The 15,827-nt window shown below is 34.9% G+C and overlaps 2 protein-coding genes across 3 annotated transcripts in view; both read left to right on the plus strand.

Moving 5' to 3' along the window:
* The window catches only part of LOC107842682, a 16,466-nt gene extending 15,099 nt beyond the window's left edge, over window positions 1–1,367 (plus strand). For both annotated transcript variants that reach the window (XM_047396913.1, XM_047396912.1), the window contains one exon: window positions 1,257–1,367. The gene's annotated coding sequence lies outside the window, so the exon portion shown is untranslated. The remainder of the gene's footprint in view (window positions 1–1,256) is intronic.
* On the plus strand, window positions 1,257–2,593 carry LOC107842683 (pleiotropic drug resistance protein 1). Its single transcript, XM_016686635.2, has 3 exons — window positions 1,257–1,366; window positions 2,016–2,212; window positions 2,311–2,593. The coding sequence occupies exons 1-3, from the start codon at window positions 1,328–1,330 to the stop codon at window positions 2,312–2,314; spliced, it is 240 nt and encodes a 79-aa protein (XP_016542121.2). The 5' UTR covers window positions 1,257–1,327; the 3' UTR covers window positions 2,315–2,593.
* The last annotated feature ends 13,234 nt before the right edge of the window (window positions 2,594–15,827 follow it).

The following is a 15,827-nucleotide window of genomic DNA, read 5'->3' on the forward strand; positions in this document are numbered from 1 at the left end:
TACTGCCTACAGTTTGCTACATTTATCACTATTCACATCTATTATCCAAGTATAAAACAGTGTATTTACAGTTGAGCTTCTATGTATAATAGAATCGTATCATCTACAACAAAAATAATTCAGTCTGAGATGAAATTGTATGTAGGCTTTAATACCATGGCGCTGAAGCAACATTTTGAAAAATAACTTTTGGAACTTGAAGAGGAAAGAAAAGCAGTGCAGCTAATAAAAATTAATGAAAATATTATCACACATTGTCATCTAAGCTTGTCAAACTGATGTTCCCTTTTGTGAACCGACCTTGTGATGCAGCAAGAGCGAGATAGATTATTAGCTAAGGTTGATAACCGTGCAGCCAATACCGATGGACAAGAAATAAAATTGCAATACACATTCCCAGAAACTAAAGTCCCTTGATGCGTAGGTCTGGCCAACTGTACCATGTTCATTGTATAGGTGTGAGTGTCGTGATTAACTCTATTATGTAAAACATTTTTTCTGACAGATATTATGTTTCTTAGTTGAATACCCAAATAAATGGACTCCAGTTTGTTGTCTTAAATTCTTGTCAACCTACTCTGCTCATAATTTGTTCATTTATATAGCTTTTACTGCCAAAATTCTCTCATATTTTACGATTATACAAACTAATATAGGTCTTTTATGTTTCCCATTTGATAATGGAAATTTGCTGAGGCATATAAGTCTTTCCATGTTGGAGAGAAACTCGCCAATGAGCTTGCAACTCCATATGACAAGAGCAAATGCCACCCCGTTCCTTTGTCTACTAAGAAGTATTGTATAGGAATGAAAGAAACGTTTAAGGTCTGCGATGAACGAGAATTCCTACTAATGAAGAGGAATGCGTTTGTATACATATTAAAGATGTTTCAGGTACCGACTACTTGGTCTATTAGAAACATAATCAAGGAATGTATGTTGGTGCTCTCTTTATCGTGGTCGTTACGATCATGTCTAACAGAATGGCTGAGATCAACCTGACTATTTTAAAGCTTTCCGACTTCTTAAAGCAAAGGGACCTCCTCTTTAACCCTTCATTGGCTTTTTCCCTTCCAATATCGATTCCCAGAACCCCTATAACATTTTTGAGTGTGCTATGTGGACATTCCTGACATATTATGTCATGGGATTTGATCCAGATATTTCAAGGTAAGCGGCGAAAAAGGCAATACAAAATAATAATTAGATTGCCATTATAATTTCATGAGTTTTAAGGGACTACTACTTTTTTGCAGATTGTTCAAACAGTTCTTCCTTCTCGTACTAGTACACCAGATGGCATCGAGATTGTACAGATTCATTAGAGATGGGAGTCGCTAGCCTACAATTTGGAACATTTGCACAGGTTTTACAATTTGTATTTTCTAGATTTATACTCTCTAGAGGTATACTTTAAGATGTTTGCACAAATTCATTTTCTTGTTCAATCAGACGTACGCTTATTTACTATTGTACAAGTTATGATAGAGGATGTGAAGAAATGGTGGATCTGGGGTTACTTGATCTCACCATTGATGTATTCTGTGAATTCAATTCTTGTGGATGAATTTCATGGGAAGAAGTGAAAACTTGTAAGCTTTTTATCCCAAACCACAAGCAAATAGCTAATTTTCTCATATATATCATATCCACTTTTAATTAAAATAGTTCGTGCCAAATGGAAATGAGACACTAATTGGACATTCTGTAGTAAGAGCTCGCAGATTCTTTCCAGATGCATATTGGTATTGGAAAGGTGTTGTGGAACTTATTGGATTCATAATAATCTTCAACATCTATTACAATATTGGACTCGTTTACCTGAATCTATCTCTTATGCCTTTACTTGGTTGGTGTATGACTTAAAAGAATTCTTACAAAGGGGGATAATACTGTATTTCTTAAATATCTTCAGCTTTTAAGAAGCCACAAGTTATAAAATCAGATGAGAACTTGTGGCTCGTGAGGCTTTTCTTTTTTATGAACAACTAACTCAACATTCTAATGAAATGCAGGAAATAAAATACCAAGGTTCCACTGAAGATAGATTGGTACTTCTAAAGGGTGTGAGTGGAGATTTTCGGCCAGTTGTTCTCATAGCTTTGATGGGTGTTAGTGGTGCTGGTAAAACAACATTGATGGATGTCTTGGATGGAAGGAAAACAAGAGGATATGTTAATGGTGATATCAATATTTTTGGATACACTAAGAAGTAAGAAACCTTTGTACGTATCACTGCGACAACAATGTGAAACAATTTTACATTGAGCAGAACGTTGACAAAGATTAATGGGCATGTTTTTTTTGTAGGTAGAGAAAATGAAGAAGCGAATGAGGAGATTCAATAAAATGAAGAAGCGAATGAGGAGAACATTGAAGAACGTCAAGATTTTAGATTGTTTTTGTAACTTGTTCTAGGACATTTTTGAAATCGACAAGACAATGAAATTTATGTCGTAATTTACTATTTTCTAGTTGTTATATGGATATTAATTACTATGGCTAGCTTATATTTTAGATATACAATTTTAATGATGAACATTGATAACTATTTTGTAATTCTTAATATAAGCTTTTATCTTGTTTTTGAGTTTATTGGTAATTATTACTATCATTGAAGGGCTATATATTGTTGAAGCAAATTAAATTGTTGCAATAGCAACTTAGAACCACTATAGAATAATTAATTGTTGATATCGATAAAAACAACTGTTGTATAAGACCCTATGGAAACAACTTGTAAGCCGTTGTTATAGAGTATATATGTTACAGAAAAAAACCATAGCATTAACGACAAAACTATTGCAATAGTATCAAGTGAGTTGTTACAATAAATATAAAAACCGTTGCATAAAATTCTTTGGCAACGGTTTATTTCGTTGAAATCAAGTGAGTTGTTACAATAGATATAAAAACCGTTGCATAAAATTCTTTGGCAACGGTTTATTTCGTTGAAATTGATGTTAAATAAGTGTTGCGGTAGTAACCGTAAAAACTATTTGTACATCCTTATATAGCAATGATTTATGAAGCCGTTGCAAAAACTGTAGAAATAGAGCTATGTCCACGCGATCTAATGAAACGGTTTGTTAACCATCGCAATACATCTATAGCAATAGTTTCCTCATCTACTGCAACGGTTTTGCCTGTGTCGCCATAGACCTAATTTTTAGTAGTGTTCCCTCAACCCAAATCGTCCATAACACGAATTGGGACATCATTTAGGGCATTATTTTCCCTACTTCTTAAAATGCCTCTCAAAAAAACCCTCCTCTCTCCCCCAATATATAAATTCATTTCCTTTCTCCTCATGAAATCAAGAATTCAAGTCCTCCAAGTTCAAGAACCTTTAAGAGAGTATCAAGATTTGGTGTTTATCTTTCAATTGAAAGGTATAAGGTATGTGAGATGTTCATTCATGGGTTTTCTTTCACCCATGGAGCTCAAAAGCACTCTTTTCGATTAAAGATTGAATCTTTCTATCATTATTGTATTTTGTATTGCTTAAGATGGGTTTAATTCCTGTTTTCATGGTAATTTAAATTCATTTCAGTCCATGTATGATCCCATGAAAGATTTTAAATAACTCATGCTATGAATATGAGTTTTCCCATGCGTTATTCAAGTGAATTTTATGATGTAATCTAATTTATGATTCTTAGCAAGCATTCCCATGTTAAATTCATGATCCCCATAAGTTTGATAAAATTATTATGCTTATGGGTTTTGAACAATGATCCTTTACTATAGTTTTAAGCTTGTTATTACATTCAGTGATTATGCAGTGCTGGTGGCTTATAAACACCCGATACCTACGTGTTTTAAATGATTTTCATATTTTCCAGTATGATTTTGTTAATCCATGATTATTCCTATTTATACAGTTATTATGATCATAATGAGCACTATCAATTATGAAATAATATTTGGTTAAACTTAGTCCAGCTTTAGTTCCAGTGTTAGTTTAGGTGGGAGTAGGATTTAGCGCGAGCGAATATAGAGATGGAGGCTTCCCCATCAGTTAGGCAGAGTCGTTAGTAGTAGTCCCTGTATTCTAGAACTACGTAGCCCGAATATGATATGAGAGGTCACCCATCAGTTTAGGCTTAACTTCCTCTCACGGGTCACCCGTTAGTTTAGGATTGAAATCCTGGTCCTTCGGGAAATTATATTAGTGAATCCACACAGCTAGTGTTAGTACTCATCACATAGTACTGACACCCTTACAACTGGGGTTACAGGTTAGACCCTAATTAGCTCAGATTGGGGCATGTCAATTAGATGATATCTCCCACAGTCTCAGTACAGTATTCAGTATATTTTTAGTTCAAGTTTGCTTGACTAAGTATACAGTCTTTCAGATATTAAGTTTTACAACATTCAATTTTTCAAATTACAGATTTATCTCAGTAACATAACAAATATATACTTAGTCTTGCATTCTCAGATATTACAGTTTTTATGCATTCATGTTCAGTTATCTTTTGCTATTCAGTTAGTTTTTATTTCATATGCACAGTACCCCATGCATATCAGCCTGCCCTCATCTCATATACCGATACATTCAAAGTACTAACCGCATACTTTTCTTTGCGCTATGATGTCTTATATCATAGTTTCGGGCACATGGTTTTCCAACCGCAGTTAGACAACTCAGCATAATCTAGTAGTTATAGTGGTGAGTCCCCATCCATCGAGGACATGTTATAATTATTCAGTTATTTTAGTATTTTATTTTACTCAGTCAGTCAGAGTTAGTTGGGAGTTTGTACCATCAACTCCTCAGTTATTTTAGAGGCTTTTAGTTAGTTAGATAATTACTCAGGGTTATCAGTCTTATCAGATATTTGAGATTTATGATTCATTTGTATTTTTAGTATTCAGACTTTATGGCTTTATCAATTATTTCCTTCATATGTCCATTATTATTATTTTATTTAGTGCTCTCAACAGGTACCAGTACATAGGTTAGCTTGTGGTCACTTGTGACCGTAAGCATTATTGTCACAACTAGGGGGTAGCCTCGGGTCATGATAAAAATTGGCATCATAGCCTAAGGTTTTTAAGTGTTCTAGGAATTCTGAAAGCTGCATTGAGTAGAGTCTGTACCATGGGTGTTAAGCGCGCCACACTTATGGATATGAGGCTGTGCGATGTTTTAGGAAAAGTTTTCCTTATTTTGGTATTCATGTTTTACGAAAGAGCATGAGCTCTATTTAAACTCTCTTTTTGAGTTATCTTTTATTTTGTTTATAGACAATGCCTCCCAAAAGAAACAATGAAAGAAAGAACTGGAATCAGCTCGCACATCCTCATGTTCAGGAAAACCTACTGAATGAGCATATCTATCATGCCGAATTCAGAGCTATTTTCACTGCCTTAGCTTATTCAGTAGTTTCTCAGAACAATCAGAAAGTTGTTGTCCTATCTAGGCTTATGGTTCATACACAGAATATTGAGGAGGGAAAGTGTAGGGAGAAAGAAAAAAAGAGTAAGAGGGCTAGAACAAGTATTTCTCCGCCAAGCTCAGAGGGTGTAACCCTTACCAATTCTGTCAAAAATTCTCATCCCCAGCTCCATCTTTAGCTAGTGCACCAGTGCCTAAATTTAGATAAGATAATCGGGATAGGGCGCTAGGCTCTAACTTCGAGGGTAGTGTGAACAGTGATCATACTAACCCACTCTGTGGGTAATGTAGGAACCATCAGGGTGTGTGTAGAGTTTGCAGTGATGTGTTTTGGATGCTTCAAGTTAGGCCACAGAGTTAGAGATTTCCCATAGGTTGGTCAGTAGGGTCATTCCAATCGTCCTCCAGTTCCAGATGGTCGCATAACTCAGCAGGGTGCTGCTTCCAGTGCAACCAGTGGGCAGCATCAGGATAGGTTATATGCCTTCCAAACTCAACACGATCAGGGGAGTTTTCCTGATATAGTTATGGGTACCTTACAAGTCTTTCATCTCTATGTTTATGCTTTATTAGATCTGAAAGCATCACTCTCCTTTGTAACTCCTTCTCTAGTAGTCAATTTTGATGTTAGTCCCGAATCTTTAGCAGAACCTTTCTTAGTGTCTACTCCATTAGGTAGCTCTATTGTAGCTAGGCGGGTATACAGGATTTTCCCAATTATAGTGTCCCAGAGAGTTACTTCAGTAGATCTTATAGAGTTAGAGATGACTAATTTTGATGTCATTCTCAGCATGGATTGGCTTCACTCATTCTATGCCTCTATTGATTGTCGAAATAGAGTTGTTCAATTTTAGTTTCCTAATGAACTAGTTATTGAATGGAGGGGTAGTACTTCAGTGCTTAGGGGTCAAATTATTTGTTATCTTAAGGCAAGAAAAATTATATCTAAGGTGTGCGTGTACCATCTTGTTTGAGTTAAAGACTCGAGTTCTGATACTCCCAATCTCGAGTAAGTTTTAGTAGCAATAGAATTTTCAGATGTATTCCCTGAAGACCTTCTCAGAGTTTATCTCAAAAGGGAAATTGACTTTGATATAAATCTCCTTCCAAATACCCAGCCTATCTCTATTCCACCATATATAATGGCTCAAACTAAGATAAGGGAATTGAAAGAACAATTGAAATATCTCTTAAATAAGGGATTCATCAGGCCCAATGTTTCCCCATGGGGCGCTCTAGTCTTATTCATGAAAATCGTGCACTAAGCCAAAGTCAGATATGCTTTCAGATCCCTTCTTCGAATCCTATGATAGTAGATGATCTATAGTTAGAACTATGAATCTAGAAGTTTAGAAGCAGTAAAGTGGGGATGGCATTTATTGGTAGTTAGTAGATTATGTATCCACATGGCTAGTTGTATGAGAGGTGAATCAGTAGGCTTGAAACAATGTATGCAAGAATGTAAGTTAAGTTTGATGATATGGGTATGCTTATATAGTACCCTTAAGTTACTAAGTTTGAATAAGGCTAGTAATGTATTAATTGATGTTCTTACCAGCAAAGTTATGGGCTATAGGATGTTGATGTCGGATGTTTAAGTGTAATGGTAATTCTTATGGTTTAGGGAGAAATATAAGTTTACTGGTGTGATATTAGTAGGCTATAATGAGGTTAGTAGGGTTCATTAAAGGTTTGGGGATATCCATGTTAAGTGTTAGAATATAAGTTTGAATATTTGAAGATTAAGCTAATAGAAAAGAAAGTTGAAGCTCTAGATGGTGTAAAGTCATGGTATGGTGATACTCAGGAAGATTCTAAGTTAATAAGTGTTTAAGTTATTATATGATAATTGTTGGGGCTATAGAAAGAAAAGAATTGTATATCAGAAAGAAGTATTAGTAGTGGGCCTTACATTATCAGGCATAATCTCTCAGGGTTAGTTTATCATTTATGCATATTATTATACCTTGACTCTAGAGTAAAGTAGTGGCAGTTTAATTTAGAGTTTATAAAGAAGGGCCCCACAGAATTAAAATGATGGCTTGAAGCTAAGAGGGTGATGATAAAACAAGTAACCAAGTTAGGCTCTCAGATTCTAGTAGTGATGCCAGTGTGTTGTAGAACAACACTAGGGAGGAAGATGCCTGACCCTTTCTTATTTCCGTCTTTGTACATCAGTTATCACGATATCTACTCATACCTATCATGTCAGCTCCATGATCATAGCTCATATTCATGCCTTTGCCATAGAGGGTCATGTACGCTTCCAATCCCAAGTATAAGGAGTTCTAGTTCGCTTAGTAGTACGAATCATGTTCCATGAATTTATGAACTCCAAACTCAGTTCATGCAGCTCATGACTCATGTACACATAGCTTGCAGTATGTTCAGTTCCAGGTACTCATGCTACACTTATAATGATCATCCAAATTAGATTATGTCACCTATGTCCTTAGTTTAGATCTCTTTGATGAATTCACGACATTAATACTCTATCTCTCAGATCTTAGTAAGTGTTAAAGTTATGCATAGTATCCTTTAGGGTTTCCGGTCCTTATGTTCTAATCCTTCGGTGAACTCTCCTTATAAAATGATAGTGGTGATGATTAATTGTTTAGATAGGAGAGAGTAAATATTCCTCATTAAAGAAAAGATTGTTACATGTTTCTTTTATCTAAGGCTATAAGATTGAAAGAAGATTGAGGTTAAGCTTTTGTATATGTCATGGTTGGTTGAGAATTCTATGAGTGTTTTCCTGGGGTAGTGCATGAAAGTTGTTAATGATAGAGGATTGAAGAATATGAGGAACATACTTTTATGGGTGGTTGTTTAGAAGTTCATACATGGTTATGAAGATAGGCTTGAATGTCATGTTGGTGTATAAGTTGTGAATGCATTATGTGTTAGCGAATTCCTAGTAAGAGGTTGAATGTAGCTGTTAAAATGCTAATAATAATTATTTATGAGATGAGAAATTGCGAAACCGAAGGGGGTATTGAATTCATGATTCATACTAATATTACAGTGTTATGTGTGCACTTTGTAGATTCGAATAGGCTTAAACATAGTGAGAGAATTAAGTTCAACTCAGAATTCAGTAGATAGAGTTATCAGTGCCCATGTGAATATTTAATTAGCCTTAAGTAAAGTGGAATATTGAAGTGGAATGTATAGTTGAGGGAGTATTTGTGAAGTATGTCTAAGCCTGGAAGTAGCAGTTACATTGTCTAAGGCATGGGAATTCTATCCTAGTATATGTTTAATAGGCCTATGTTCCATGTTACAAAATTATACCCATGTTTTTATTCTTTATACAGATGTCTTATTTAGATCATCTCCAAGATTTTATGCTCCCTAATGTTATTAGAACTTCTTAGAAAGAGCATTGAAGAAATACTCCAGTTGAGTATAAGCTTTCAGTATGAGTTAGTCCGTAAGCCAACAATTTAGTCTAGCAGTCAAACAAATAAGTTCCTATGGTTTCCATCTTTCCATCTAGTCATACTATCCAAATTCTCATGAATATGGCTATTCCAAGAGGTAAAATGTTTTCATCCAGGTAATTTGTTGATTCAACTCAGTTCATGCATCATGTATCAGTTTCAAATTCTAGATATTCAGTCATGATTTAGTCCGTAAGTGTCTCATGCATTATCTTAGTCTTTTCTTAGTATTTAAGCCAAGTTAGTATCATTTGAGGATGAATGTTCCTGAAGGAGAGATATTGTAATACCCCATACTATTCTTAGCCTAGTTCGGCTTCTAGTTGTATGTATAAGGGGCTTAAGGCCTGAAAATTTCACTAAGTGTTGGGGACTTAGTTATTATAAGGCTTCTAAGCTTGGAGAATTTTTAACTTGGTCTTACCAACCCTGAGATGTTGGTTTTTGAGTTAATTTATGTTCTGGGATGTAAGGAGCAGGTCTCAGAGAAGTTTTGGATTTTTAAAATGGGGTTTGTGTCATGTTTGGATCACGGAACTTGAGGATTATTGTGATAAGCCTGTTACATGGTATTACTCCTATCATCATGCAGACCACATCATAGTGAGGGAAATGAACTATCGCGATAAGGCCGCGTCGCAGTTAGCTTGTTCCGTCCAGTTTCGAATTTAAATGACTGAAGGGCAATTTGGTCTTTTCCTCTCAACCCAAATCATCTATAACACAAATTGGGACATAATTTACGGTATTATTTTCCCTTTTTCTCCAAATCCCTCTTAAGAAAATCCTCCCCCCTTCTGCAAAAACACAAATTTAATTCTTTCTCCCCAAGGAATTAAGAATTCAAAGTCCCCAAGTTCAAGAACCTTTAAGAAAGAATTAAGATTGGTGTTTCTCTTTCAAGTTAAAGGTTTAAGGTATGTGGAATGTTTATTCATTGGTTTTCTTTCACCCATGGAGCTCAAAAATCCTCTTTTCGATTAAAGATTGAATTTTTCTATCATTATTGTATTTTGTATTGCTTAAGATGGGTTTAATTCATGTTTCCAAGGTAATTTAAATGTAATTCTGCCCATGTATGATCCCATGCAAGATTTTGAATTCCTTATGCTATGAGTTTGAGTTTTCCCAAGCTTTATTCAAGTGAATTTTATGATGAAATCCTAAATTTGTGATTCTAAGCAAGCATTCCCATGTTAAATTCATGATCCCCACATGTTTGATGAAATGTCTATGCTTATGGGGGTTTGAACCATGATTCTTTACTATAGTTTTATGCTTGTTATTACATTCAGTGATTATGCACTGCTGCTGGGTTATGAACACCCAATACCTACGTGTTTTACAAAATTTTTAGATTTTCCAGTATGATTTAGTTAAACCATGATTATTCCTATTTATTCAGTTATTATGATCATAATGAGCACTATCAGTCATGAAATAATGTTCAGTTAAACTTAATCCAGTTTCAGTTCCAGTGTTAGTTTAGTTGGGAGTAGGATTTTGCATAGAGCGAATATCGGAGTGGCGGCTTCCCCGTCAGTTAGGAAAAGTTGTTAGTAGCAGTCCCTGTATTCTAGAACTATGTAGCCAACATAGGATATGAGGGGTCACCCATCAGTGTAGTCTTGACTTCCTCTCAAGGATTACCCATCAGTTTAGGCTTGACACTCTGGTCCTTTGGGACTTCAGATTAGTGGATCCACACAGCCAGTGTTTGTAACTGTGGCATGATACTGGCACCCTACCAAATAGGCTTACAGGGTGGACCCCAATTAGCTCAGATTGGGGCATATCGGTTAGATGATACCTCTCACAGTCTCAGTACAGTATTCAGTGTATTTTCAGTTCAGGTTTCCTTGACTAAGTGTATAGACTTTTAGCTATTCAATTTTATAGCTTTTAGTATTTTAGATTATAGATTTATCTAAGTAACATAACAAATATACACTTAGTCTTGCATTCTCAGATATTACAGTTTTTATGCATTCATGTTCAGTTATCTCATGCTATTCAGTTAGTTCTTATTTCATATGCATAGTACCCCATGCATATAAGCCTATCCTCATCTCATATACTAGTATATTCAAAGTACTGAAAACAGACTCTTCTTTTACCTATGATGTCTTATATCATAGATTCGGACGCAAGTGTCCCGACTACAGTTAGATATTTCAGCATAATCTAGCAGTCGTAGAGGTGAGTCCTCATCCATTGAGGATATGTTATAATTATTTGGTTATTGTAGTATTTTATTTTATTAAGACAGTTAGAGTTAGGGGTCTATCCCATCAACTCCTTAGTCAATTTAGAGGCATGCAGACGTTCAGACAGTTAGTTTTATCAGTTTTATCAGATATTTCAGACTTGTGACTCATTTGTATTTTTAGTATTCAAACTTTATGGATTTATCAGTAGTTTTCCGCATATGTCCATTATTATTATTTTATTCAGTGCTCTCAGTAGGTACCAACACATGAGTTAGCTTGTGGTCACTTGTGATTGTAAGCACCATTATCGCGACTAGAGGGTAGCCTTGGGTTGTGATAGGTATGGTATAGGATGTGTATATTAGACAAATATATACTTACATTGGATTATTACCGTGGTATTTATTTATGGCTTCCGTATTGGTTTGGTTGGATATTGGGTGGTTGGACTTATTTCAGTCGGTCTCGATTTTAGAATTGTCCCAGAGTCACCACATGGTTGGATACTCTATCTTGTTATATGTTCGGACTTCAGCCGGCTCAAGGTTTGTATTTGGTGGTTGGGTTGGGTAATAGGGGCGATTCTCGGTGGTCTTGGTTGGACGTGGGATTGACCATTATGACAATTCTCTTATTGGGGTCGTGTCATCATACTTTAGTTTATCAACTCTGTACCTTGGATGCTTCAGTTGCATATATTTCTTAGCTTGCAGAAGTGGGTACTGTTTTTTTATTCTCCATTTTTCCTTCGTCTTCCTCTTAAGTTCTTTTCATTTATTATCTTGTGATGTAGTTGTGTTCTCAAGTAGATGGAACTACTATCTTTATGTTGTGCTATATTGAGGGATCCTGTCAACTGAAAGTTGTTACTTTTTTTGAGTAAGCTTAAACTGGATCATCTTTCTTTTTTGTCTTTATATATTTTTCTTCTAAAACTTTTGGTTCTGCATTATAGCTGATATAAAGATAATGGGATGCTCGAAATCACAAGTATTCGGAAAGTAACATGTCTTATAGTTTTATCAATGTTAATTTGACTAGGTGACCCTCCCATTTTGCCGTGAGTTCTTTTTTTTGGCAGCTATATTGTAGGCTAGATAGCTGTTTCACTCTTTTTTGTTGCCTTCATCGGTTGCAAATTAATGCATATGAAAAAACTAAGCTTTAGTATTCCCATCCCCTCTTATCGTTTTGTTGACAATCTTAAGTATGGTCATTGTAATTTGTCACTATTAATTATTGTTTTCCTTTAGATTCCAACTACTGAAAGCTTATGAATGTGAAATTCCCTTTGTCATTTTCCAGATTAACTAAATAGTTTGCTAGCTAGTTCCCTTCCATTAATATGTGTTAGTATTGAACTTACTTGTTTGTCATTAGTGTCCATATCTGCTCAATTATTTCTGAGATATTCCATGGACATTCCTAGACTCTATTTAAAATCTTTTGCAAAGTTAATGAATCTGTCTATAAAATAAATCTCTTTTGATGTGTTTGACTGGAATGTGTAATTTCTTGTAAGATAGTTTCTGCCTCATCTTCCACATTAGTCGTGTACTCAATTTTAGCTCCTTTTGCATATAGTAGATCCCCATGGTCATTTCTAACACAGAATGCATAGGAACTAGCTCCACAAGTCCCTTTAGATGCTTCATTTGTGTTATATTTGACTCATCCTTCCTATGGAAACTCCTAAACCACTCTGGTGAGTTGAATTCTTGGCCTCAGCTGCTCTAATTCCTTAAGAATCTCAGCCTAGTTATAGGAAAATTCATGTGATGGATTCAGTACTTTCAACAACATTCTCAAATTCCTGGTTATGTTGTATATCATTCTTTATCATATCATATTTTTTCTTTCATGCTTGATGTTATTTGTTTTCTTCCATAATTCCCAAATGATAATACTAGTAAGTTCTTGAAAATAAGCCTTTTCCCTTGCCCAACATCTACATTCTTCCATGTCATGATAATCTCTCTCAAACTTAGCCTTTGTATGTTTATACCTGCAAAAAAGAAAAAGCAGGACCTAGTCTTGTTAGAAATATCTGATCTAAGAAACACATGAGACATAGTCTATTGTGCTAGGACATCCAGATGGTCTTCCAAAACCCCATCTCCTTATTATATCATCCACATGTACTTTAAACTTACACATCCTCTAATAAAAAAGGCTCTTTTGAATGGTAGCCTTCGTATCCATATCTCCTTTAACATTCTATTAGGCTGCTGCTTTTTCTGATATATTGCTAGGATAATCTTATTGTGAAATTTCCTCTAGTCCCAAGAATCCATCTTGGTTTGTACTTTTCCTCTAAATGAATTAGTGGTCTAAGATTTTCCAGAATATGATTTTCTATTTGTTCTAGAAATAAATCAATTGTCAGATGCTCATTCTATGTACTATCTTTCACCAAGCCTCTCACATACTAATATCTGTCATCCCACTCCTTGCTCTCTTGTATTATATTGTAAGTCCCCAATAGCTGTCCAATTACCAAGCCATAACTGAGCATTTCCACTCCTAGTTTTCCATAGGATTTGATGATCTATTTGATCCCTAACTTGTAATATTTTCTACTACATCTGTAAGCCTCCTGTGCCAGTCTTCCATATTAATATGTTTGGTTTCTCTTTTTTTCATTACTTGTTATGAATGTACATAATCCATATAGAAGTCTTAGTCCTAAAAGTCCATCATAAATTGCAAAAAAGGCCATGGACATATCCTATAACAATCTAAAACCCAGTCCTTCTTCCTTATTAGCTAGGCACAGGTTTTTCCACTTTGCCCAATGTCTCCCTCTTCCTCCTATACAACTACTCCAGAAAAGCTAAGAAAACATCCTCTGAATAGTGTTTAGAACATTTAAAGGGGGATTCATCACTGATAAACAATGAATTGTTACACTCTGCAACACATGCTTGACACATTCTTAACAACTTCCTTTTCCAACCTTGCAATTTGAAACTTATTATATTCATTATGCTATTATAGTAATCCTTTTTCTTCCTTATGTAGAAAATAGGACAACCTAGGTAAGTAAAAGGAGATTTCTTTCTCGAAATACTAGTAGCTACCTCTGCCATTACCACTACTCCATGAGATACTCCTTTGTGCAAGTAAATTGCATTCTTTTCTTTATTAATCTTTTAGCCTAAGACTTGTTCATATTTTTCCAAAATTCTTGTGACCTTTTTGTCATTTCCCAAACTCGGGTGAGGTTGAACTCAGGCTTTAAGAATGACCTATAATAAGCAAATGGACTACCGTGCAATTAGAATTACTGAGAAGAATCTATACGTATATACAAAGATAGCCAACTTAACATGTGAAAAGGGAAACTATAAATACAAATGCCAAATTTACAATGTCTACAAAGACTTTAATGAAATTCATCTATCACTATCAAAATATAACCCAAGAACTCGGCAAAGCTCTGAATAAACCTAGAGCTCACTAACTACTGCTGAGTATCCTATCCTTCTTTTGGAGAGTTCTACTAGCTGAGTGCATATAACTGCAACATGAAATGCAATATGCCTCATGAGGGATGTCAATACAAAAGAATATACTGAATATGTAAGGAATGAAATAGATATATGTAAAATAAGGCTTCAATGAAATTGGGTATTAGTATGTCCACGTATACATACGGATGTAGGACTACCATTACTTACATTTATGGGATCATGTACCATGCTACAAGGGGAACCTAGCATTACATGGAAATTATCAGAAGTAAGACGATTGATCATTTAAGAAAATCTACAATATGCTATGATAGAGAAATTTTCCTATGGCAAACCGGACATTAAAGAGTTGAGGAAGTAAATCCCTGGATAGTGTGGTATTAAAGAAGAATGCACAATTAGTGTATTAGATACACGACACATTCTAATTAGGCTTGAAGGAATTGAGGACTATATTTATTCACTTTTAATTGCAACATATTAAATTTTTTAATTGCAACATATTAAATTAAGGCAAAGAAGATGTATTGGAAGATGAGAACATTGAAGTAGGATCCATGGTTTGAACCAAATGTTGAAACGACCATATAACGTGGATTACCAGATCTTTCCCTGAATTTCATTGCTAAAGAAGCAAATTTTCAACTGCTTTAGCAGTTGGAAAACCCCTAACAGTGGACATGGCAACTGAAAATCAAACAAGACCTAGTTGTCCAAAGATAAAGGTAGAGGTGGATTTAGTTGCTAAGCTGCCACAAAGGGTAAGAATCAATTAAGAAAATGATGTTACAGGAGAAGTCAAATCTAAGTGGATTCAAATTTAATTTGATTATATGACTAAATATTGCAAAGAATATTGTTTTTAATTACATGATAAAGAAAGCTGCTGGAATATTCACCCTAAGTTGCATGAGAAGAAATTGAAGAAAAGGGAAAAAATAGTTAATAAACAACCAGAAAAAGGTTTTCTTAGACATAAGAAAGTGATACACAATAACAAAGGTAGAGGAGGAAATACGAATAAACAACAATAGCTTACAAGAAAAATAAACATAGAAGAAACAAGTATGGGCACATTGTAGGGGAAATTAAGAGAGAGATCAACAAGGAAGGAATAGCTGTATCAAATGATTTTGAAGCATTAAGAGAAGAGACAGAAAATATGGTTAGAGGAAAAAAATTAGAGCAGAACAACCAAAAAGAAGAGCAAAGCAGGAAAGAAAGTATCAAGGAGTTAGTTAGTAATAAGTTGGGTAAGTTTATGACAAATATTGATTCAGTAACAACCATACTA

Source organism: Capsicum annuum, chromosome 9, assembly GCF_002878395.1.
Source record: "Capsicum annuum cultivar UCD-10X-F1 chromosome 9, UCD10Xv1.1, whole genome shotgun sequence".
Lineage (NCBI taxonomy): Eukaryota > Viridiplantae > Streptophyta > Magnoliopsida > Solanales > Solanaceae > Capsicum > Capsicum annuum.

Bases quoted from the DNA above. Each gene is read 5' to 3' on its own strand.
- LOC107842683 (XM_016686635.2), top strand. From the start codon at position 1,328: ATGGGAGTCGCTAGCCTACAATTTGGAACATTTGCACAG. The intron at 1,367-2,015 runs GTTTTACAATTT...AATGAAATGCAG, and splicing joins AATTTGGAACATTTGCACAG to GAAATAAAATACCAAGGTTC.